This window comes from Chrysemys picta, chromosome 4 (genome assembly GCF_011386835.1).
Source record: "Chrysemys picta bellii isolate R12L10 chromosome 4, ASM1138683v2, whole genome shotgun sequence".
In the NCBI taxonomy this organism is placed as follows: domain Eukaryota; kingdom Metazoa; phylum Chordata; order Testudines; family Emydidae; genus Chrysemys; species Chrysemys picta.
The window spans coordinates 44232397-44257243 of NC_088794.1; the positions used below are offsets into that span (position 1 = coordinate 44232397).

The following is a 24847-nucleotide window of genomic DNA, read 5'->3' on the forward strand; positions in this document are numbered from 1 at the left end:
CCTACTGGCTTTCATTGGGAGCTAGGCACTTAACTCTTAGACCCCTTTGAAAACCTCATCCTACAGGCCTTGATCAAAATGTAACATCTGCCTCTCCTCTACTTTTGACCCCAAAATTACTGGGGGAGAGGGTTTACCCCTAAGGGCAACACAACAGGAAAGCTTAATAAATGCCCTGAGTGAGTGGTGGAGGAGGCAGAAAAGATGATCTAGAAACTAGAGGAAGAGAGGCTATGATTTCATCAAAGCCTGCAACGTCTCCAGCAAGGAGCTGCAAAAATGGGAAAACATCAGGATTATGTGGAAAACAGGAGGAACAGCTAACTAACTATGGGTCTCCAGGACTGAGTCGAAGGCCCTCCCCCTTCCCATAAATATTTGGGGAACACGGCTTACTGAGGTATTAAACCAGGAATGCAAACATAACTGCTTTAAAATTGATGGTTCACTGCACATTAAGTCTTTGTCCCCCTGGATAACGAAAGACCAAAAGCTGTTAGACTGTAGTTCCACAACTTCACGGGTAAGGTGAGAATGCTAGTATCACTGAGGAGACAAGACAAGTGGGAATTCAGAAGGAACAGATTTTATTTTATATTTTTCTCCCCATGTACGCAATGAAAGGAGTCCCTGAGCCACAAAAGTTTCAATTACACCTTCCTGTATCTGACAGTGCTAAAGATTCATGAAGGCAGCATGATGCATACATTCCACAAATGCAGCAGAGTACCAGCTTTCTCTGACAGGAGGAGGTTGAGGTCCCTGAACATGAAGAAACTTGATACTTAATACAGATACCGATGACATTTTAGTAACACCAATGCCAATTTTATAACTGTTCTTAATGAAAAGGTAGACGCTAATGCATACAATCTCTCTTGTTCTTACTGGAGAGGTGCAGTAGTTTTCTTTCTCCTTCTTAATGTAATGCTTTACCCCGCTTCTAGTTTTGGGATGAGAGAAAGAGGGAATTTTGTTGTGAGTGGTGGGATAGATCAACTTCTGCATAGCTCATGACTGGATACTCTTTAAGTTGGGGATTGGTCCTACTTTGAGCAGGGGGTTGGACTAGATGACCTCCTGAGGTCCCTTCCAAGCCTGATATTCTATGATTCTAAGACAGGGAAGTGTTAGAACCATTATATAAGGCACTAGTGAGACCTCATTTGGAATACTGTGTGCTGTTCTGGTCTCCGATGTTTAAGAAAGATTAATTCAAACTGGGACAGGTGCAAAGAAGGGCTACTAGGATGATCTGAGGAATGGAAAACCTACCTTCAGAGAGGAAACTCAAAGAGTTTGGCTTGTTTGGCTTAAACAAAAGAAGGCTGAGGGGAGATGCAATTGCTCTCTATAAATACATCTGAAGGATAAATACCTGGGAGGGAGAGGAGTTATTTAAGATAAGCGCCAATGTATACCCAAGAACAAATGGATATAAACTGGCCATCAACAAGTTTATATTCCCATCATCACAGCATCTGGGCATATGACAAATTAAAACCAAGCAACATATTCTATTAAACTGCCATAATAGACAGAACAAACATCCCACTCCCTACAACACTGCTAACATCACCAGTATAAGATAACCTCTTGTGTCAAACAAATGCCTATTGAGAAGCCATGATTGAGCTCTTCCTTAAAGGCTGCATGTAGCAAGGGACAGCGGCCAATACAGTGTCACAGGGCCATTAGGTAGATGGCCTGGGTCTTCCACTGATGCCCCTGAACCCATATAGATCCTTGGGGCTCTGTTGCCTGGAAAAGGGTGGGCACAAACACCATCCTCTCTAGCAGAACAACTGGAATGAAAACTGGACCATGGGAACCTTCCAGAAATTTTCTCCACTTTAGCCCTCCTTTTGTGGGTTGTCCCCAGAGGAATGGCGAACCAGCCCTAAATTCCCATCGCAACAACCCTAAATTCCCATCCCATTCTGGCAGAGGGAAGCTAGTAAATTCTCAACATCCAAAAGGCAACATAAGTAACTGTAATACAAAGCCTCCAGTCCTATAGTGATTAACACTGAAAAGATCATATTCCATGCTTTTTTTTTTTAAGATAAGTTCAACAGCAAATCAACAGCACCAACATAGTAACAGGTCCTAGCAGCATGATCTTCAGTTACACAACCTACTGCTACATAGCAAATGGATAACTGTAAAACCCAGACACCTACTCCTTCCAGTCTATGTACCAATCCTCCTTGAGCATTGCTGCTTTGCACCCCTGCCCTTCTTGCAACCGCAAATAAGATAAATGGGTCAACGTGGTCTAACCTCCTGCACATTTTCCAAGGGCCAGCCATTCAAAAGTTTCTTGTTACTTTGTTAACATGTCCTGTAATGGAAGCTAGCAAGTTGCAAGAGAATAGGAACAGGTTTATTGGTTAACACAGTAATTGTAATTTAATTTTTTAACAGCCGCACTGCTACTATGAAGAAATGGCCAGTCTGGCTCCCAAAGTCAATAGTGACTTTACCACTGAATTCAAAGGGAGCAGACTTGTGCCCACTGGTAGGAGGAGACATAGGACAAATAATTAGAGAGTATATGAAAGAAAGAGCGAGAGCACACAAATTACAGATAGTAAATAATGGGCATACAGTAAAGCCAAACACCACGGCCTAGATCCTCAGAGGCACCAGAGCAGGGCTTGGCATGCCAGAGTAGGGAAGGGACATCTATGGCTTTTTACATTTTACACCACCTTTCCACCACCATTCTCAATTCTTTCTGGTGATGGCAAAATGGCCACAGGTGCAAGTCAGAGCAGCCTCAGTGATCACTTGTCTTACCGCATCAGCTGATGTCTACTTTGGAGCCTCTCCAGCAGCCAGGGTCACTGGAGAACACTGTGCTTCTGCTGTGCCCCTCCCATCCCAAGTACAACATTGGGGGGGCAGAGGGCTGGCTATTTCATCCCAATCCTGAGCTGCTGTCTTTAGCCAGGTTGAAGTCACCTTTGTGCTGCTGCAGTGGCATGAAGGAGACTGACTTAACAGGGGCTTAGGAACTGGCCCTTTGCTGTATCTAGATTGCCCACAAAAGGTAGACAGCTGATGAGGTTAGAGCCTCATCCTCTACCACACTGGCTAGCAGAGCTGATAGGCTCAAAACTGGATATAATTCTGCACTCCCTTAACATGAGTAATAGTGAGTGCATCCCTTAAAATTGGGAGCTCTAAAAAGTATTTTATCTAATTGAGGCTGAATTCATACTACAGCTCTCACTTAAGCAGTACCCTTCTGGAAAAACCCTAATGCAGGCCAGTGATTCATGGGCACATATGAGCTCTTTGTGATTAGTTATGCATAACACATTTCTTTGCATTTAACTCCTTAGATTTCTTTAATGACAAAGAAAAAAAACTATTTCACTTGTTTAAGCTACTTGCTACTCAGTTAGGACTTGATCCAAAGCCCATTATATGAATCAGGCACTTATTCAGCCTGTAGAACTAGTAAACTCTTTTACATCCCAATCCTGCAAACGCTTGCATGCATGCTTAACTTCACGTAGGTGAGTAATTAGGACTACATGCATGCAGAAAGTCAAGCATGCACAAAAGTGCTTGAAGGATTTGAGCCTTAAAGAGCTGCACACAGATGTGCTATGCATTTATGTTTAAATGATGGCCTGTAGGCTTATGGAGATTTTCTATTGTGCATTAAATTTTCTAATAATCATAATTTTCTTAAATCAAAACACATGTTTTTCACACCAAGCAAAGGCCCCTTTTCCCAGTCAGGATCATATACATGCTTTCAAATATAAAACCTCAGCCATTTTTGATAAAGCCATGTTCAAAATAACTTTGTTCAATATTGTTCAAATTACACAGAGAGAGGAAAAAGAGAAAAATTTGGACAGAAACCAAGCATGGAAAATATGGGACCAAATGAAGTTTTGAACACATCAAGAACTGGGTATTAGAATTGAAACTATTGTGCCATTTTAATAATAATAATAAACGGAGATATCCCATCTCCTAGAACTGGAAAGGACCTTGAAAGGTCATCGAGTCCAGCCCCCTGCCTTCACTAGCAGGACCAAGTACTGATTTTGCCCCAGATCCCCAAGTAGCCCCCTCAAGGATTGAACTCATAACCCCAGGTTTAGCAGGCCAATGCTCAAACCACTGAGCTATCCTGTAAACATAACATTTTGTTCAGAAACCACTCACCTGATCTCGAGAATATGGAGTATCAACTATCTGCTTGTCAGCGCAAGCTGCTAGAAGAATTTTCAGTGCATTCAAGTGAAGCAACATCTCACAAGCCATTGTGTCAAAAAATGTAATATTGGCAAGTGCCGCTGAAGCCAGAAGGAAAACTTCACCAGTTGAGGCCTCTTGGCACAATTCTAGAAATGCAGAAAATAATTTAATTAAAATAAATCATTTACTCCTCCAGCATGAAAAGGTTTGTATATGAGTTAAATATTCCTCTGAAATTAATATTAGACATTTCCACTTGTGTTTTTGCAGACTGGACTGAAGCAGGTATAGATGGCAAGATAAATCTAGACTACAAGTCTCTGGGAGCATTCACTCAATTAGTGACCTAGGCTATCACACTTAAGTTTCTCCACTGGATGTTATTCAAGATAAATATTATATTCCTAAACAAAATAAGATGCAGTCAGCAGATGGGTAAAACTAATGGATCCATGAGAATAAAATTCTGCAATTTATCTTACTGTTTCTAAAACTTTTTTATACTCTAAGACTATCCTGTATATTTTTAAATTTTGCAGACCTCTTAAAAAATGCTGCAGACACAGCAATTATCATCATAACCTCCTAAGTGCCTTTTAATTCCTGTACACATTTACTTTAACTAGGTCTGAGTCACCCAGCAATTTGATTTCAGTGCGTTTTAAAAATTAAAAATACAAAGAGAGAGTCACTCAATTACTCAGCTATAAATATTACAAGGAAATTGATGACTGGATTGTGAAAAGGCTTTCCCAAATTTGAGTCATTCTATTCCTAAAGCTTATATTGCTTAGGCTTGGTGCATCATCAGCTGATGATTTGGTGGGGCAATCAAGGGAATAGCCTTCTCCTCAGTGACTCTGCCCAGAGGAATACTGATTCATTTTGGCATATTCCTGGCTGGCCACGATTGCTGGGCTTAAACATTGTTTGGTGGGTAGCAAGTTAGCTCAACAAATGGAGTATAAAGTGGAAATTGACAGCTGAGAAAGCTGGATTATCTTGTTCTTTGAAGATATGTCCCCACACTCTCATGCATCCCCCCCTCCTTTCCTGTCCCTCCCATACACACAGTGTACGGGTTCCAGGGCAAGCGTGCTATGGGCTTCTAATCTTCAGACACGAAGTTGAGGCCCAGTCTGGAACAGTACACTGAACAGTATAAAGTATCAAATAAGGTCTAGTATGTTTCGTACTCACTGGATTGGACAAGACAGTATGATTGCCACATTTGAGATCTGGGATAACTTTCCACATCTGGCGTATTATCCCAACTGCAGGGACAGGTGTCTTTCAGCTTCTGCTGCTCAACAGGCCAACGTTTGTGATGGACTGTTTACTTGCATCTTGGACTTTGTTGAATTTGTAACAGTTCTGATTGGAGCATCCCTGGGTGTTGCCCTATAACTCCATTTCAGGTTCGGATTGAGTAAATTAGAGGTGGAATAGACTGGGTGTTGGTGACATACTGGGCACAAGAAGCAGCCCCCCTCAGAGTGCCTAACACCACCTCATTACAAAAGGGCTGCTGGGTAGAAGAGAGGTGTGTAGTATAGTGTGCCACAGCAGGGAAGGATCAGAGCACAGAGGTGCCTGTAGGCACAGTAGAACTACTTTTAATTAATGGAAATTGCAAGATACAGTCTGCAGGGTAACAGTTGATGGTTAATAGTTATATTCACAGGTTGAAACATTTTATTCAGTACTAATCAGACTGTTGACTCCAGATTTGTGAGTGTTCTGTATTTACAACATCTGGGCAGTGGTAATGATCATTTCACCTGTACTGTGTTTGTGAATGTGGAATGCCTGGGCAGCTGGGTGGACAGATCAAAGTTGTTAAAAATATGGAGTGATTCTGATGTGGTTTTATTCTAGCCACTTAGACAGATTATGATGTACAGGCTCTTGTGAAGGAGTTGCAATGACTTCCAGGTATGGAATGTGACAGACCTGCTTGAAAGTTGTCACTTTTCAGTAGCAGATAAAAGGTCCATTAGCCTAGCTGGTTGCTTGAGCTCAGTGGGATAGAGCAGAGACCTATGTATCTATTCTGCAGGTCTCACATATGCAGTTAGCTGATGATTCTGGTATCTGTAAGTGTATGTAACTATGGATTGTTAAAGATGAATAAGTATTTATATCACTAATATGGAGGGAGTGGAGGAAGCACTTATTTGGCAGACTCTTGTGCTGGAAGAGGCTAGAAAACAGCATTAAAAACTAAAGGTTCCCCTACCTACCCAATGACTAAATACAGATATGAATGATGTCTCAGACCATGATACTAGCTCCTTAATTTACAAGAATGTTATCATTAACCCCAGATAAAGGCAAACCCCAGTCACGTGCTGTAGCATATCATTGTTGACTGGAGGATGCATTTTGGTCTTCATCATTATGTTGTACTTGTCACCACTACATTCCACCTCTTGCCTTAGCATGGACTGAGATCCTAATGAAAAGGCCACTTTTTAATGCACAAGAACAGCAAGTTATACAGTAATTTTTGTATAAAGTATCATACAGTTGTAGAAAAGATAATGGGCTTGATTCTCCACTCACTTTCACCAGTTTTACACTGATAACTCTCGACTGACTTCTGTATTGTTACTCCTGATTTACACCAGTGCAGGTGAGATGATAACCAGGCCCACTTTTTAGGCCTCAAATGGCTACTATTTCCACAAATAAATTGTATTTGAACTTTGGCTAAAAGTCAAGAATGTTAGAACTATTGAAAAATTTCCAACTTCAGGATTTAAAACAACTGAGCTAGTCCACATAGATTTCTACTGTAGAACGTGATAGTGGCAAGAAAGGCAAATACTCCTTAGAGAACATTGCTAATGGAGGAAAGTCTGTCTTTCAACATAAGTTTCTTTTTCCTTTTCCAGTAAATCTAACAAGAAAGGCTTAAAACAAACCCTGTCTACTTACTGACAAGTGCTGTGACAATTTCCTCCATATTTTCCAGAAAGCTGCTGAGATGCTGAGTGAAAGTGAGATGTGGAGATGTGATTTGTGCTATTACTGCTGCTGCTTCTGCACGAGTGGCTTCAGAATGGGTACTATCTGTGAGAATGTCAGCCAAGCACAATATCCCGTCAACCTTGTGGGGGGGAGGGGGAAAAAGTTGGATACAGGTTAACCAATGAGACAAATATTTTCACAGCCAAATTAGGATTTACATGTGTGCATTGTATACTACTTATAAAACTACTGAACTGATTTATTTTCAAAATTGGCTTGAACCTTAGTACTCAGTGACATATACCAAACAAAAAGTTAATAGATTCAGCCTTTTTAAAAACTGAGTGCAACATAAAAAAAATATTCTCAGAATGCACAGGAGTGGGGAAAGGAAGTGTTCCTTCCCCTACCCTCCAAGCTTTTATAACTCAAAATGACTGAGTTGATTTTGCTCAAACATAACAAAAATGTTTTGGCAGAGATGAAGCATGGAAAATCCCACTCTAAATAAGAATTTGTTTGTTAAGGTGAACAGATATTATGTCACAGTCTCATCTAAGTCCCTGTTTGCGCATGTCACTTCATTCAACTTACTCAATATTGCAATGAGCTCCACATGGGTGGAACCTTGAGGAGCTCATTGACAATGCCAAGAAGCCAATACAGGATGAAGGCCTATAATTGTCAGCCTCTAGCCATGACAGAAACAACAAGATTGTTGTAGACCAGCAGTTTCTGGGAAGCTAACACAAGTGTAGCATAGGCACATACTGTCTCAAACCAGAGTTATAGCTATTAGTTCCTTAGAAGTTTTGAAAAGTAAAACAAAGCAAAGATTTGTATATTCTTGTACATCTAGAATGACCAATATCTTCAAAGTATGTTCCTTTTAGCAGGCATAAATATACACACATACATACACATTTACTCTGTGTTATAGTGGACCCTATTACACACTGATGTGCTACAACAGGGCATGATGTAAAACAGCCAACACAATGTGACAGATCATATTGTAAAAATTTGATACCTACTACCCAGATAACCAGCAGATAAGAGTGATGGAAGACCTATGGACAATGTCATAATCAATGTATTTGTAGACCAGTAAAATTTGTTTTCTGACAGTGCCACATATTCCTGAATAATTCACCATGTTGCCATGTAGGTAGGCAGATGGTCTTATTAAGGCAGTTTTACATTTGTGAACACAGAAATTGTACACAATGATGCAGATTTTGCTATCCGTTACATCCATGTAAATCAAGAGTAATTCCATCGATCTCAGAGTTGCACACAAATCTCAATAATGGACAGTAGAATTTGGCCCGACAGTTAAAAAATATTACCCCTTTGGTAAGCTTTGTTTGGAAGCTCCTCTAAAATCTAATTTTTTTCCATTTGCTTCTTTACATGATTTCTGTTCTCTATCAGCTCATGGTAGTTGGACAGATTTTATAACTCACTTTTACAGACCTCTCTCCAGGAGGAAGATTCAGAGGAGAACCAATTTCTTGCTCAAAATTTAACTGGAGCTGGAATCAGCATTATAAATATAGGGGGTAGTTGATACAATACCCTTTACTAAATATTTTGATATCTCTTTAATAGTCTCCCAAATATTGTGTGTGATCCAGATGTTTGTCATCTCCCAGTTAGACTACTGCAGATTAATATGACTGCCCTGAAGAAGCTTCAGCTTGTGCAGTACCCTGCAGTACTCCTATTAGTGAACAAAGGCAGATGTAAACACATCACACCAATGCTTGGAACTCCAATGGCTGCCTAGTCCTTCCTGGACAGAATTTAAGATTCTAGTCTACAAGGCACTTGGCTGGGTCTAAGATACTTCAAAAATCTACCTTTTCATGACCCTCTAAAGCAGCTATGATGCAGAAAGACCCTTGCACTAGACTAGCTCCCAGATAAGACTCTGATACGTAGGGCTCTAATGCTGAAAATGCTCTAAGATTTTTAAAACTCTAACAGAGGACATCAGATTGAGTCCAGGAGTGACTATCAAAGAGCTGAGTCTTGTATTTAGGCCTAAACATAAAGTCTTACCCCCGTATGGCATCTTCCTGGGAACAACCCACTGTTTCTAAAATTGAAGAAGAACGATAAGGGGAAAAAGGGAAAAAAGAAAGGAAGAAAACAAGTATAACCCTTCCTTTCCATCCTCCCAATCCCTATTTGTGAGAGACTGGGAGGACTCTACTGGAAGATCATAAGATCTTAACTATGTCTTCACTTCCTAGGTGATGATTATATATTAATTTCTGCGCAAAATGAGTCCCTGGGGGAGTCCTTTTATCACTGTATTTTAAATGTGTTGTGGAGCTCTTAGAGCAGGGATCGGCAACCTTTGGCATGCGACCCGCCAGGATAAGCACCCTGGCGGGCTGGGCCACTTTGTTTACCTGCCACGTCCACAGGTTTGGCCGATCATGGCTCCCACTGGCGGCGGTTCACCGTTCCAGGCCAATGGGGGCGGCAGGAAGCGGTGACCAACACATCCCTCACCCTGCGCTGATTCCCACAGCCAGAGCTGGCTCCAGTGTTTTTGCCACCCCAAGCGGTGGGAAAAAAAAAAAAAAAAGCCGCGATCAGTCGCACTTCGGCGGCAGCTCTACCGCCGCCACTTCATTCCTTGGCAGCAATTCGGCGACAGGTTCTTCCCTCCGAGAGGGACTGAGGGACCCGCCACTGAATTGCCGCCAAAGAGCCGGACGTGCCACCCCTTTCCTTTGGCCGCCCCAAGCACCTGCTTGCTGCGCTGGTGCCTGGAGCCGGCCCTGCCCACAGCCCCCATTGGCCTGGAGCAGCGAAACATGGCCAGTGGGAGCTGCGATCGGCCGAACCTGCGGATGCAGCAGGTAAACAAACCGGCCCGGCCCGCCAGGGTGCTTACCCTGGAGAGCCGCGTGCCAAAGGTTGCCTATCCCTGTCCTAGAGCAAAGGACAGGAGGCTATTTTTATAAACATGTGGATAAATACAACAAACCCACATCAAAAACAAGCAAAGAGGCACACTAGCATCATGGGAAGCTTTGGGAATGTTGCCATGTAGGGCACACTTAATACTCTCTTTAATTATTAGGCAGTACTTGAAGACTGCATAGAGCAGTGCCTTAGATTTTGGATGTGTTGTTCTGATTAGTCCCTGATGCCCTTCAATACCCCAATTTAGCACTTTTCAGAGGTATCAGGACAAAGAAAAGATCTGAGCAGCCTGTTGCATAGTCAGGAAGAATCTAGCCCCACCGAACAATGCCAGGAATGACTTCCCGAGCATACTCTGAAATTCTGAGGACTGGCCATATTCTCAGTTATCCAATTGCCATATGTAGTAAAGCAGTCAAGGCAGAACAACCTACCTACCTTGGGCTTTTGGGGAACCTAAATGGACTTGTCAAATGCATTCACCAATCAAGCAATTTAGGCTTGTGGAGCTGTCTCATTCTCTCCACCTAGTCAATGTTCCCTTAAACCTGGCATATTTTTAACGTTCAGTCATTCATTTCTAAATGGTTTGTTCAAAGCTTCTCTTGTTCCCATTTTAATTATTTATTAATATACAGTGCCAAGTTACCTTAATTAAATGTCTCCGTGGGACATAAATTAAGTTGTTTGGTAAGCAGTGGCAATTTCTGCACTCTAGAAGATCTATCAGATTCCTGGGAACAGGAATTACCATCTTGAAGATCAGTCATTGGGATGTACTTTTTAAAGGGAAATATAAATATTCAACTGGATCCCTGTTAACATCAGGAAATACAACAAAGGAAATAACATCTCTTTGGGATTTTTCCTACTGACTACAAATGGTGTTTAGACTAGATACTGAAAAAATGACAGGAAGAGATGAATTGCTTTTCAATGTTAAATTTTTTTTGACAGGCTTTCAACATTAATCTACCTAGAGCAAGATATTTTCTTCTAGTTATGGCAGAATTCTACAGCTTGGAACTGGGGATTCACAGAACACATTTAGCTTCAAGGTGTATTAATAGAACTCTGTCAAAAATTAGTATGTCCTCACAAACTGATTTACTAGTCAATGTGTGCTAGACATCATCGTGAGCAAAAAAAACCCAACCTGCTTTGTCATCCTGAAGCCTTCCGGTATCACACCTTGTTTGGGATGAAAAAAATGCTAATGATAATAGTCAGTTGAAAAAAAATGATGTATATTTCAAGACATTCAAAAATTACTGCAGTAGGGACTGGCTCAAGCGTTTGGTAACAGATTACACACAGACTTTCACCTCTAAAGTCACTGGTTCAAACCAAACCTAGGTCAATAATGACTGTTATTCAACTACCTATACAGATATGTCAAAATCTCTCATGGGATGAGATTGCAGTTGTTAATAGAGAGGAATCCTCATCCCCAAAACTGCCATCATGGCACTAAATTGCACCCTTGCTGACAGTCTCAGCCAGGAGTGCCGCCAGCTTTTTTGCCGCCCTAGGCGGCGGAAGGTCCCACCCCCAAAATGCCGCCCCTGACAGAGGTGGCGGAAGGTCCCGCCCCCGAAATACCGATGACGATCAGGGCGGCTGAAGATCCGGCCACCGCGGTCACCGCCCCCCAAATGTTAGCGCCCTAGGCGACCGCCTAGGTCGCCTAATGGGTTGCGCTGGTCCGAGTCCGGGTCTCAGCAGAAAAGCCCACGACTGAATGGGGATGAATACCTTGAATGAGAGTGAACCTCCCAGCTGCTGCCTGTGCATACTTTGCTCTATGAATAAAGGGTTAGTTTCCTGTTGTTTCATTCTAATAACTTTTGCATTGAAAAAGAAATTCATATACTCAAATATGTCAAGATCTTAGGTTACGTATAAACAGCAAAGCCATATGAAAATCATTTAGAAAACTGACTCAGAAGAACTAAAATAGAACTAAATATACAACAGCAATCCAAATAGAACTGCTGTTTAGAAAATACATATAGCTACATAATTTACACTGTAAATGTATACAAATGTTTACAAATGCAATGCATGAGCATGCAGTGAACACAAGTACAAGGGAGTGTTTATTTTCACCACTGAGAAGAGAGAGAGAGACCAGGACCATTCATGAGTTATCATACATCTCCATTCATGAAGAGACAGAACTCATAGGCAAGTAGGGATTATAAAGCTAAATTAACAAGAAGATCTGGCCATCTCTCAGAAAGCTGTGACAGAACTGTAGCCTCTCATTGTTGGCTTCCCTGTAATAATTGGACTAAATAATAAATAGTCAAACATTTGAACCATGGTTACCTAGATATCAATTTAGAGCCTACCTTTAAACACTCAGGTTTGAAAAATTTGGCTTTATACACCAGAAGGGCATTGTAAGGATTAATGAGTGTCTATAATATGCATTGAAGTATTATTAATCACTAATTTCTATTTTCCCCAAATAGAATTCAGAATAAAACAACGCACGTGTCTTTATGTCAAACCAACTCACTATAATCAGAGTTTCAAAATAATCAGTCTACGTCTTTCATGGTTCCACTTTTCAATTCTCCCCCATCCTTTTTGAACTGCCAGGCTTCCCATCATCAACTGTGGCTGTCAGGAATTCCAGCAGGATCTGTCTTTGCCACAGCTACTGTGAGGCCTTCAAAAGGCATCGCCTTGCAACATGCAATTGTAGATGGACTCCACCTACCCACAAGAGTAGCAGGGCTCTAACAGGACTTATTTTCTTTCCCCCGCCTCTCATTGCTCTAAGATTGAGTAGAAAGGGGGATATGTAAATTCCCTATTTCCATTTTAATGCTTTACTTTGAGCCATGGCCACAGATCTCAGAGACACAACACTTTCTGTGCTCAAGGGCTTGCAAGTCCAGGTATCCAGAAGGATGAACCACAATCACCAGAGCCTAGCTACTAATACATTGTCCTTCTATTCATTTAGCAAGTAGGTGGTATCAGGTGTGGGAATAGGAATACAGTGGCTAAGGAATTTTCCTGACCAGTATTTTGCATTTCATTCCCATGTCTTTGCAAACCATAGACATTTTGTAAAGTATCACTAAAAGCAGCAACCAAGCAGCATGCAACACACAGCAGAGGTGAGGAAAAGCAGATCAAGGACACCAGGACAAATCTACTATTATAAATCAAGACGTGGAGTATTTTATGTCTCTATGGCCCAGACAGCAGCTTGCATCTTTGTGTCTTGACCAGAAGTTCTACCCTGCCCTCAACATAGGAAACTTCATCAGGGCCACCTGGGGGGGGAGCAAGTGGGGCAATTTGCCCCAGGCCCCGGGCCCTGCAGGGGCCCCCATGAGAATATGGTATTCTATAGTATTGCAACTTTTTTTACGGAAGGGGCCCCCGAAATTGCTTTGCCCCAGGCCCCCTGAATCCTTTGGGCAGCCCTGAACTTCATGTAACTAAACTGATCTTCCTTGGAAGCATATATTGACTCAGCCGTAACAGAAATTGAACCTGTGATTCCATTGAGTCTAAATATTGCAAACCTGAGGATTAGGCCACCAACCCATCCACAGGGGCACGCTTTCCTAGGCAGTGTAAGACCCCATTCCCTCCAACATACTTTAGGTCCATTTCTCCAGTGACTTGCATCTTGTATAGTCATTTACACCTGTGCAAGGTAGGTGTAAAATACTACCACTTGTCTGTGTGGAGAACTGTGATCTGGGAGAAAAAAATAAAAGGGAAAGTGCCAGAGACTCCATGAAGTCCACTAGAGACTTCACTTCTGCTATCCATTATATGGGGAAAACGCTCAGGTAGCAGAGTGATGGTTTGCAGTAAAAAAAACCCAAGACAGATTGCCTATTTGACTTAGCTGTCTATCAGCCTGTGTTTTATACTGACTTGGTGCAGGAGCAAAGGACTATGCAAGGTACAAGACAAATGAAGAATCAACCCATAGTGTGTAAAAGATATATACAACTGAACGATTAGAGCTTCTGCCCAGTACTTGCTGTTTATACCTAAAAGCCAGTATCAAAATGTAAAGGACAAATGGCCTTCCCTCGGTCTGCTAGTGACTTTTGCTTTCATACTTTTGATCTGCTGCGTTGCTGTATTTGGAAAAGGGGGCTTGATTTAATAGTGAGAAAAATATAAGAAGGATATATCCTGGCTGGCCCATAAAACGATACGCTTGGTATTTTAGACTCATAAAAGCCAGGTTTGTCATCTTTATTTTTTCTTTTCCAAAGATGCAATATGCCAGCAAATTTAGCCCAAGATCTGCTTTCTGCGGTTTTGGCAACCATTTAAAAAAAAAAAAAAAAGCTCCAGCAAGCAACACCATTTATAAGTGTCCAATAATAAATTTTAAAATGACAAGAGAACAATCTAATAAAAGCACTTAAACATCCAAAAAGAAACTGCTGCTCAAAGCATTTATATAATTAGCTTTCACACTGAAAGGAACTTTGGATAGTTGCCCTGTTTTCTGTTTAATTCTGGTGAGGTAATCAGATAAATGTCAAATTCAATACAAAAGAATGGGTCAGAGCCATAAACACAAACAAAGGAATTCCATGAATGCAACAAGATTCTGCAGAGACTTTGCATTTGAGGAACATTATTTGATAAGCACTTTATTATATGGATTACTGATATTTCAATATTGATGGAAAAGCACAGGGAGCTTAAATTCTTAAGGGCACAACCTTATTATGTAAACTTCACTGGTGTGACAGATAGGGATATGTGACCGATTTCATACATTCTTCTGGATGGAAATGATTTCCATTTATCACAACAGGAGAGAAAAAATATAGCCTTGTCCAGTGGCGCTGGAACAATTTTTATAGTGAGGGTGTGGAGAGCCATTGAACCAAACTGTAAATCCTGCATATGATGGAAACCACTTCAAGCCAGGGGGTGCAGCAGCATCCGTAGCACCCTAATTCCAGCACCTATGGCCTTGTCCTCTCGTCAATACACATTGATCTCTCAGAAACACTAAATGAAGACAGGGTTCTGTAAAAGCAATTGGACTGGCTCCGGTGAAATCCTGGCATTAAATGAGGTGGCTAATATGGAATGTCTGAAAAATGACATTAATGACTTCCTGATTTGGAGTATTATGTACAATAGAAGTCTTAACCTTTAAAGCATTGAGGACTCCTCTTGTATCTTCTGTAGCGAGATCCTGAAGCAAAATAATCTCATCTTCACTACAACCCGTACTGGAAAACAAGAGCTCTTCTACCTTTCTCTAACCATCCTCTAGTTTGTCCCTGCCCTCCAAGTGCACTGCAAAAGGCCTTTTCCAGAGAGCTGATCACCTGACACTCCCTGCCCATCCTCCACTGACACCGAATTGATTTCTACTTACACTTCAGTTTCCATGTTGATTTTTCCCCATTCCCTGACCTGACCTTTCAATGTGATTCACTTTCCCCATGCTGGTTCTCAGTCTGAGAAAGGGGAGGGAGAAAGATCCTTAATAGGTATCAACCACTTTCCCACAGACTCCCATAGTCAGCTCCCCTGGATACGCTAGCAGCCCACACTTGGGTTCTGCTGGGGAGAAGAAGCAGTTTACAGAATTTCTTCCTTGTACTCCAGTAGAGGAGAGGCACAGCCTCACTGGAGGAGCTGTGCTGTCGAGGGAGGAAATGTTCTTTGACCAAAGGGTGCTCTTACCGTGAAAACGGACAAGAGGAAGGGCAGTGAGATTAGAAGCATAAAGGGGAGAGAGACAAGGGGTGTGGGGAAATGCCCCAAGTTGCGTTCCACCCTTCATAGGGTGGATGTCCCACATTTTGGGGTTGAAAGTGGAGACTGCATCCCACAGTACAACATCGGGAGGACTGGGGGGGAAATATCAGAGTTGAGGTTAACTTGGTTTTTCTTTTTTCCACACTTGCTATGTATTAGTGTATAGCACCTGCAATTTGAAGCCAGAACTGAATAGCCAAGAGCTACAGGTAATGAGATGAACACTATGGTAGTTGAGAAACTAAAAGGCAGTGCATTCAGTATCAAGGCAGAATAGCTCAAAGCTACAGAGCTGGATTACAACTCAAACATAAACCATACTGAAAAATTATCGGGAGGGGAGGGGAAGCGAGAAATTAGCACATTTGCCTTTGTGCAGAAGAAAAATATGTCTGAATCATTAGCTCCACACTCTTGGAACAGACCACACTGCCTTTTCAAAACTACAGTATGAAACATTAAGTGACCTTCCACTGTATTGCAACTGTTCAAAACGGAATACAGTGGCATACAATATATCCTTATTTCGATGAATGGATATTTATGAGCATGAATCCCTGATCATCAAGATGGAACTATATCCTATAATTATAATCCTATAATGCTTCATCTTTACTGTCTGGGTTTTTTTTAAACTCATCTTGCACTTTTTAAATGCAAAAGGCCTACATTTTTGCCTACAATTTCCACTTAAAAATTATGAGATGAGACAAAAAATAATTCCACCTTCCATATAGCACTAGTTCATATTTCAGCACTTGCAAGTTTGAGATGCTGTCCAAATCCTCAGCAGGTGTCAGCTGGCATAGCTCCACTGACTTTGAGGGAGCTCTGCTTATTTACACCAGCTAAAAATCTGGTCCACTGTTATTAACCCAAGAGGCTACAGAGTAAAGGCTAAATACAATTGTTACCATTAAAATGTTTACAAATGCCATTCCAAGAAATTAGCTCTAGGAACATAGGACTGGAAGGAACTTCCTGGGTCACCGAGTCCAGTCGCCTTCTATCACGGGCAACCTAATCATATAATCATGTCCGTAACCTTAGCAAGCCATATATACAGCAGTGTTTGTGATTAGTTTAGCTTATTTTAAGTATAGGGAATACCATGGTAAAACTATCTAGTAGTAAAACAAAGTTGCACTGACAGTGGTTCTGGAACAATTTTAATAGTGGGGGTGCTGAGAGCCATTGAATCAAACTCTGTATATAATGGAAACCACTTCAAGCCAGGGGATGCAGCAGCACCCCAACACCACCTATGTGGAATGATTTTTATTGCTACCACTGAACAAAGAGGCCATGGGAATTAATTGTACATAACCCATTCTTTTTACAGTAAGGGATGGTGTGGAATTTCATTTAGGCTGATCGGCATCAATGCATTTAAACCCAGTGGATTTCAAATTGCTGGCAATTGTCATCATATTTTGTTTCAATTAGCAACTGATGATTGAGCCCATATTGTTCTCAAAACCAGCCTGGAGTTTTGAATTTTCTTCCCTCCGAAGGTGACTGCATTATTTAAGGGATATTTATTCCTCACTATGCTTAGCCAATGAATGGTCTTGGTTTTGGGGTATTCCCTCCCCCTCCCAAAAAAAGAAAAAGAAAAGAGAAGATCTGCTCCACTATCTGAGGAATACTGTCAGATGGTATGTCAATGAAAGATCTTAGACTTATTGCACAAGACAGGACTGAAAACTGCCTTTAAACACACAGCATGAAAGTTAGTTTCATTCAAAAAATGGCTATCCCTCATGCAGCAGGTCTTACAGTAATAGTTAGGGAAGAGAACAAAAACAATCTTGTGTTTCATTTCTGATTGCAAGGGCTTTGTTGGACCCCTTCTATTATTTTCATAAAAGTGCTGCATCAAAGTTTTGGGCTCATTGGGACCAAGAAGTAAAGAACAGGTTGAGTCCTAACACTCAGACACCATAGATATACTAATCATGGCAATCAACTCATATTCCCTTGTTTAGGGATGAACTAGGCTGGTCACAGATAAAAGCACCTTGATTACTTGTAAAACACTGGGATCAGCAGAAATTACACTGTTTTAGGCTCCAGTGTACCCTCTTGTGCAGACAGGAAAGCGAAGCTCCAGCAAACTCCCACAAGGCTCATGTCAGCAGTTTCCTTCAACTCTTCCCTTCAAGGATAAAGGGCTTGGGTAAGAGACAGGGTATACAGCTGCACAGATCCCAAGAATCTATGAGGAAGAGAACACATGATCTTGCAGAGTGTTCTCCTCTGTACTGCTTCTCTGATTTGCCCCAGCAAACCAAATCAGGAACCGGGCTGCTATTGGCCAAGCACCTTATGCCTGCACGACCCCTTAAGTCACAAGGCTAAAGTTAATGTGGCTTCAGGCCACACTACTTTAAAATGTATTATCCGGTGTCACAGGAGGAGAGAATGCCAAGGAGAAAGGCATCTGTCTCGCTTTGCTACACTCCTTGCAGAGACCCAGCCCTTCAATACATCCAGAGTGTGGGTGCTGTGGGTTCCAAGGAGGGCTGGGGCGGGGGGAGACAGTGCCATAGGGCCCACATCCATTCCACCCAGAATCCATCCTCCTTCTGCTTGAGTACTATGCTATTATAGCTGGTATTAAGTGTCTGTCATATTAGATTCTTAGGTTGTAGCTATAACATTGGAAGGAAAACTATTGAAGACCAGTGACTGCTCTGCATAGGGCTCAGTACTGATGGGACAACATTTTAAAATGCTTTCCAGTTTGTACTTGGGCAGTATTTTGTCAGTTCTATACTTCCTGCTCTTTGTCAGTGGTCCGTTTCCCCCCACCCTCACCCCCGTATCTCCCTCCTAGCCAAGATGGCTGTTTAAAAACAGCAGCACCAATGTATGCTCGTGTGGGTCAGCTGTAGGGTCAGGGCCTTGTGCAACGGTCAGCACTATTTTTGTCTGCATATGATAAAGTTTGGGGTTGAGATTTCCCAGACTATTTGAGTGCTGATTGAACCCAAGTCACAAGGCTTCTATCTCTCTAGTGCTAGAGTTTTCTGGCTTAATGCGCTGGTTTATTTTTAAAATTGTAGAAATATATATTTTATTTGTAGCAATCTCTGATGTCTGCATTACAAATTCCACAAATTATGGTCCTGTTTCTTTTAAATAATGAATAAGGCTTTACATTTTATACTCTGGGTCTGCATTTCATTAAAATGAAGCCACAAAAAGAAAAAAATGGACTGAGCAATATAAGATGAGAGAAACTGTCACATAAGATATAATAATGCTGAACAAGATGCTGGGACCTGAAACCTGGGTTTAAACAAGGACTGTACATTAGCAGTTTCCATGTAGCCCTCATTTTTATTTACCCTGGGGGATCACAGTCAGAGACAAAAACTTCTCCTATATACAAACAAGAGGTCTAGGCCTATGCATAGCATGGCACTCTTGGAAATGAGATGTGTTCACTGAAAAACATGTTCCGATCATCTAGTTTTAAATAAATAATGTCATAGGCACTTGATTGCATGAGGACACATTATCAAACACCTGGTGCCTGGCATTTAGAAACAAGAGCCTTATTTCAACACATTTGATTACTTTGTATTTTTTTGTTGAGTCTTTTGAAGTGACACTATGGATTTTATGCTCAAAAAGTGCCTGTCAATGTATTTCCAGTAAGAAAAAAAATTCACAGAGGACTCTTCTGGTGTATTACAATAATGAGAAGCCCCCACCCCTCAAACCGATCCAACAAGAGCTGAACTCAGGGCACCATCAGAGAAGCAGTCATTATCAAATAATCTGACTTTTCATATTCCCTTTTCCCTAGAAGAAAATATCGGACACATTTTTCTGTAGCTTTAGATTAAGTCCCCTGTCAGAAGTCTGAATTTATTCAAACACATACATTCAAATCTTTCATTGTGTTAGGGAGGATCCTTGGATAATTTGAAAAAATAAAGTAAATAAATAGTAGTACACCTACATGTACCAAAAAAACCCACATTAAAGTCAACTCCTCACACAGACCAACAGAAACATATACAATTAAGTAAAAGCTGACAAATCTATCCTCAACCCAGAGCATTATGCCACAGGCGTTGTGGCAGGAAGCACAAGAGGTACTTTAGAACAAGCAGTGCAGGCATATGCAAGGTATAAACACCAGAGGTTGCTGCTTTACTCTCTGCAAATTTAGGGCTCCAGTCCTGTAAATGCACATGTACGAGCAAGCCATTACACAGCCTGTTTTCCTGTACGTAAATTGTCTACGAACCAATCCCATTTTCTATTAATGAATGACTTATTCATAACTATTTGCCAAACACCTCTCTCAAATGTTTTTCATTTCAAGGTAGTCACTAATTTTAGTCTAAAAGTTATCTACATTCTATGCAAATTTGTCTCTCTCCCCCCACTCTCACACAGACACTTTTATTGTTGAAAATTATTTACATCAGAAACAGAGAATCATAAAACTCAGGTTAGAGAAAGGGTTATTTACACTAAAGGAAGGAATTCCACAGCATCCTGCATGAACCATAATTGGTGTCCCCCATTTTCACTCGTCACACATGATGTCCCTAATTTGGGCCTTGGCAGAAGTGCTTCTAAACTGCATAGCTCCCTGACCTGGAGGAGTTCCATCAAAAAGTTGTTCTAGTTGTCAGACACACTTTTTTTAATGGAGTGCATGTGCAGTAACCAGATACAGAGTAACAATCTGATATTTTCTTTAAATAGTAGTTACTGAGTATATAAAGCACCAATTGTTCAAAATGAGATTTTAAAAATATGCACAAATGACAAAACCCATATTATGGGCTCGAAAACTTGCCAAAATTTCCTTTTTAAAGCAAAGTTTATTTTTGAATCATAAAACCACCAGCAGGCATCAAGAATTAATAAAATTCTGTTTGTTCCAGTCATACCTTAAAAATGGCCTTGCAATTATTTTAGCAAATTGATTTAAATAAGTTAGCTCCAGGTCTGAGCCTGTGCATGCCAGGTTTCATCTGCAGAGAATTTTTACAGCTATGTTGTAAAGGTTTAAGATAATGGTTTATAATGGAAACACTCATAGCACTTTAACCACAAAACTTCTAGGGGTAACTTTATAAAAGAGTTTCTTTTTGTTGTAATAATGACAAAGGACATGACCGCTTTATTATGATGACAACAACTCACTAAGTAGCAAAAGTTTAGACCCTTAACTGGTGTATGTCAGTGTAACTCCACTGACTTCATTGGAGTCAGGCTGACTTAGACTAGCTGAAGAATCTTCTCTTTTTGTCGCCTACAAATACTAGTTTATATCATGGCGGTTACACCGAAATATTTTAATTTGGTTAACATATGAGATTCAAGCTTAAATTCAGCTGTTTACACAAGCATCCATGCTGGACAAACATTTAGAGACCTGCTATGAACCATCAGATGAAATTATTTCACAGCTATATCACTTAGAAATTACCTGATATTTCTCCTTTGTGGCAAAAATGCTAAATATGACAGGGATGTAGTTTTTGTGTTGAAAGCAAGGATATTGCTGAGAGGCTAGAATGATGAAGTCATTATATCAGCTGAATATTTCCTCTTCCTTCCTTCAATACTGTTTGCTTTCTGATCCATCAAGGTTCCGATATAGGAAAGCATCCTCAGGACAGCATTGGATCATGGTATAGACACAAGAGGTCTAGTCAAGTACCTGATGAATCCGCTTATGGCTGACAAACCCAATTTGAGAGTGACACAGCTTGTTACACGTTTCACAGATCCACACGTTGTCTGAGTTGGAATCCAAAATTACAGTACGCTTTCTTGTTTCTCAATTTGCTTCCATCGGCTGGTCAAAGCTGCTTCATGTTAAGTTGCACCCTGTGCCAGATATTCTGTGCAGACCTCCAAGCCGTCTACACTGCAGTTGAATGACTTCAGATCATTTTTATAAAGGGCGACCCCACTTTCTAGAGCCATCATGAATCTTGCTGTACAAAAATATTCTTGGGGATATGGTCTCCTCCCATTCTTCTAACATGATTGAGCCATTACAATCTCCTCTTCTTAACAGTGGTTTCTAAATGTGTCAGTCCTGCGCACTCCAGCACCTCTGCATTTGGTATTTTGTCTTCCCACTTTATTTTCAGGATCTTGCACAGGTATCTCATATGGAAGCTGTTCAGTCTCCTGATGTGCCTAGCATATGTAGTCCACGTTTCTGGACCCTAAAGCAGGGAGGACAGCACACAAAAGTCTCAGATTCGCAACTTCCCTTTAGTCAATAGTTTGATGTTATTCCATACACATTCCTGTAATAGCCTGAAATTCTTGGCTGCTTTTTCAATTCTGTTAGTCAGTTCAATCTGAAGGTCGAGATTCCTGCTGACTGTAGAACCCAAGTAGCAAAAGCTGTTGACAATGCCAAGAGATTTACTCTCCAGAGTAGCATCAGGCATTGGTTCTTTCAGCCCTTGGTACATGATCACAGTCTTCTTGAAACTAATTGTCAATCTAAAGCTCTTTCATAACACAGCAAAACTGCCCAAGAGATTTTGCAGAGAAGATTCACTGTGGGCAACCAAGGCTGTAGTCATCTGGAAACAGGAAATCTCTCAGAACCAGATTTTTCACCTTGGTTTTCCATCTAAACCTTGTGATGTTGAACAATCCTCCATCTAGTCAGGTACAAAGATAACGCCATCATTGCTGTCCTTAAATATGCGAAGAAGCAGGAATGAAAAGTAGATGTTAAGGAGTACAGGGGCTATGACACACCCCTTTCACCCCATTGTTGATATCAAAGGCATTTGATTCTTTGTTTTCATACACTTCAATTGCCTTCATACCTTTGATGTAATGAGCAAATGATGTTCAGTTTGGGGAGACAACCCAGCTTCTTCTGAACAGTAAAAAGGCCCTGTCTGTTGACCATATTGAAGGCCTTTGTCAGATCAATGTATAGTGGTGTTCGTTTTTCTTTACACTTCTCTTGCAGCTGCTTGACCAAAAATATCATATCAATGGTGGAGTTTCCTGAGTGAAAACCACACTAACTTTTAGGATAGTACTTTCACCTAGAGATTGCAGCGTAGGGAGAATAATGCAAGTGACAACTTTTCGAATGATGTTCCACGGGGAAATACCTCTGTAGTTGTCTCAGTTGCTTGTATTCCCTTTGTGTTTGCATAATTGTACAAACCAAGCATCTTTGAAATCTTGCAGTACCACTTCCTCTTCCCAACAAAGTAATATAACTTCATAGAGCTTTTGGAGTAATTAGTTGTTGGCACGTTTGTAGATTTCAACAGGCAAGCAGTCATTGCTGGATGCCTTATTTCCAGGAATAGATTTGAATAGCTTTCTACAAATCTTCTAATGTAGGCTTGTTATCCAAATCCATCAGAACTTCAAACTGTGGTAATGCTTCAAGTTCTTCATGTTTGATTTCAGTGTCACTGGAGTGTAGAATTCCATAGTGTTCAGGCAACGCCTGAGTTGTTTTTGTTTATCAATGAGGATATTTCTGTTTAAGTCTTTCAGTGGAGATGTTTTCTTCTTTACTAGACCAATTGCTTGTTTAATGCCTTCGTACATTCTGTAGCTATCACCTGCATCAGCTGCTTTCTGAATATCATAACAGAGTTTCAACCAAAAATCTTGGGCACACCTCCTAGCCTCCTTTTGCATTGCTCTTTCAGCCTCTCTCAAATTTTCCAGGGTTATAATGTTGGGAGATTTCTTTTAGATGGTTAGTGCTGTCCTTTTGTTCTCAACCAGTGATAGAAGCGTTCCAGAGTACTCTTCAAACCAGACAGCATTTTTCTTACATTTTTTGCTAAACGCTGTTACAGCGGCATTGTACATGTTGGTTTTTAAGTTTTCCCAAGCCTCGGTAGCTGAGTTCTTAGGTAAAAAACCTACTTTCACAACTTCTTTATGGAATAGCTGCATCTCTCTACATCTTAGTTTGGCTGATGTCAATCTGACGCCAACTGGTAGTTTTACTACAATGGATGTTTTTGGTATTAATTCTGACTTTGTAGCAGACTAAAGCATAATCACCATCACAGTCAGCACTGTGATAAGACCTCATGGTGCAAGATTTTTCAGGTTGCGCCTGGTCAGTTCTGGATCTAATTGGTGCCAGTCTCCTGATCTTGGATGTTTCCACGATGTCTTTCTTATGTTTCTCCCAGCGAAGTAGGTGTTGGTAACACTCGCTGGCCATTTTCGTTCATTTTACCAATTCCATGTTTGCCCAGAATACTCAGGCCAATTCTGAAAATTACATCCAGCTCTTGCATTAAAGTTGCCAAGTATTAAAATGGTCTAATTTCTGTGAGTTCTCAAACACTTCAAGCTGTTGGTAGATAACGTGCTTGCAGGGCCGGCTCCAGGCACCAGCAAACCAAGCAGGTGCTTGGGGTGGCGCATTTTCAGGGGCGGCATTCCAGCCAGCCTCTTATTTATTTATTTATTTTGGCACTTGGGCAGCAAAAGCCTTGAGCCGGCCCTGGCAGCAGCAGTGCGTCCTGCACCGGGGGCGCCCTGGGGTGCTGCGGTTCGCGTCAGGGAGCAGCGGCCACACCTTATGGCCGGGCGGGCTCAGAGCACGGGACACTTGGGCTGGGGGCCACCCCTCGGGGCACACGGAGCCGCCTGCAGGTGCTGCAGGGCGGCCGCTCCCCAACGCTGCAGCCAGGGCTGGGCGAAGCAGCCAGAGCCGCCCAGGGACTGCGGCAGGACAGCCAGAAGCAGCATCAGCAGCGGGGCCATAGAGGGCGGGGTGCTGCCCTGCAGGGCCCGCGTCCCGCTCTCCGGGGCTCCACTCCCTCTGGGGCTGCCCTGCCCCAGCTCCTCAGCCCCCTGCCGGGGTGGTCCCCCAGCTCTGTCCTCCCTGGTCCTGGCCGGTCCTGGAGGCAGGAGCCCCGGCTGGAGGGACCCT

The 24847-nt window shown here is 41.7% G+C and overlaps 1 protein-coding gene across 4 annotated transcripts in view; it reads right to left on the reverse strand.

Moving 5' to 3' along the window:
• The window catches only part of INSC (INSC spindle orientation adaptor protein), a 225980-nt gene that overhangs the window by 27803 nt on the left and 173330 nt on the right, over positions 1 to 24847 (reverse strand). For all 4 annotated transcript variants that reach the window (XM_005303302.4, XM_065592123.1, XM_042858838.2 and 1 more), the window contains 2 exons: positions 7165 to 7336; positions 4192 to 4370 (listed from right to left, as the gene is read on the reverse strand). In XM_005303302.4, coding sequence (XP_005303359.1) covers positions 4192 to 4370; positions 7165 to 7336 — 351 coding nt within the window. The remainder of the gene's footprint in view (positions 1 to 4191; positions 4371 to 7164; positions 7337 to 24847) is intronic.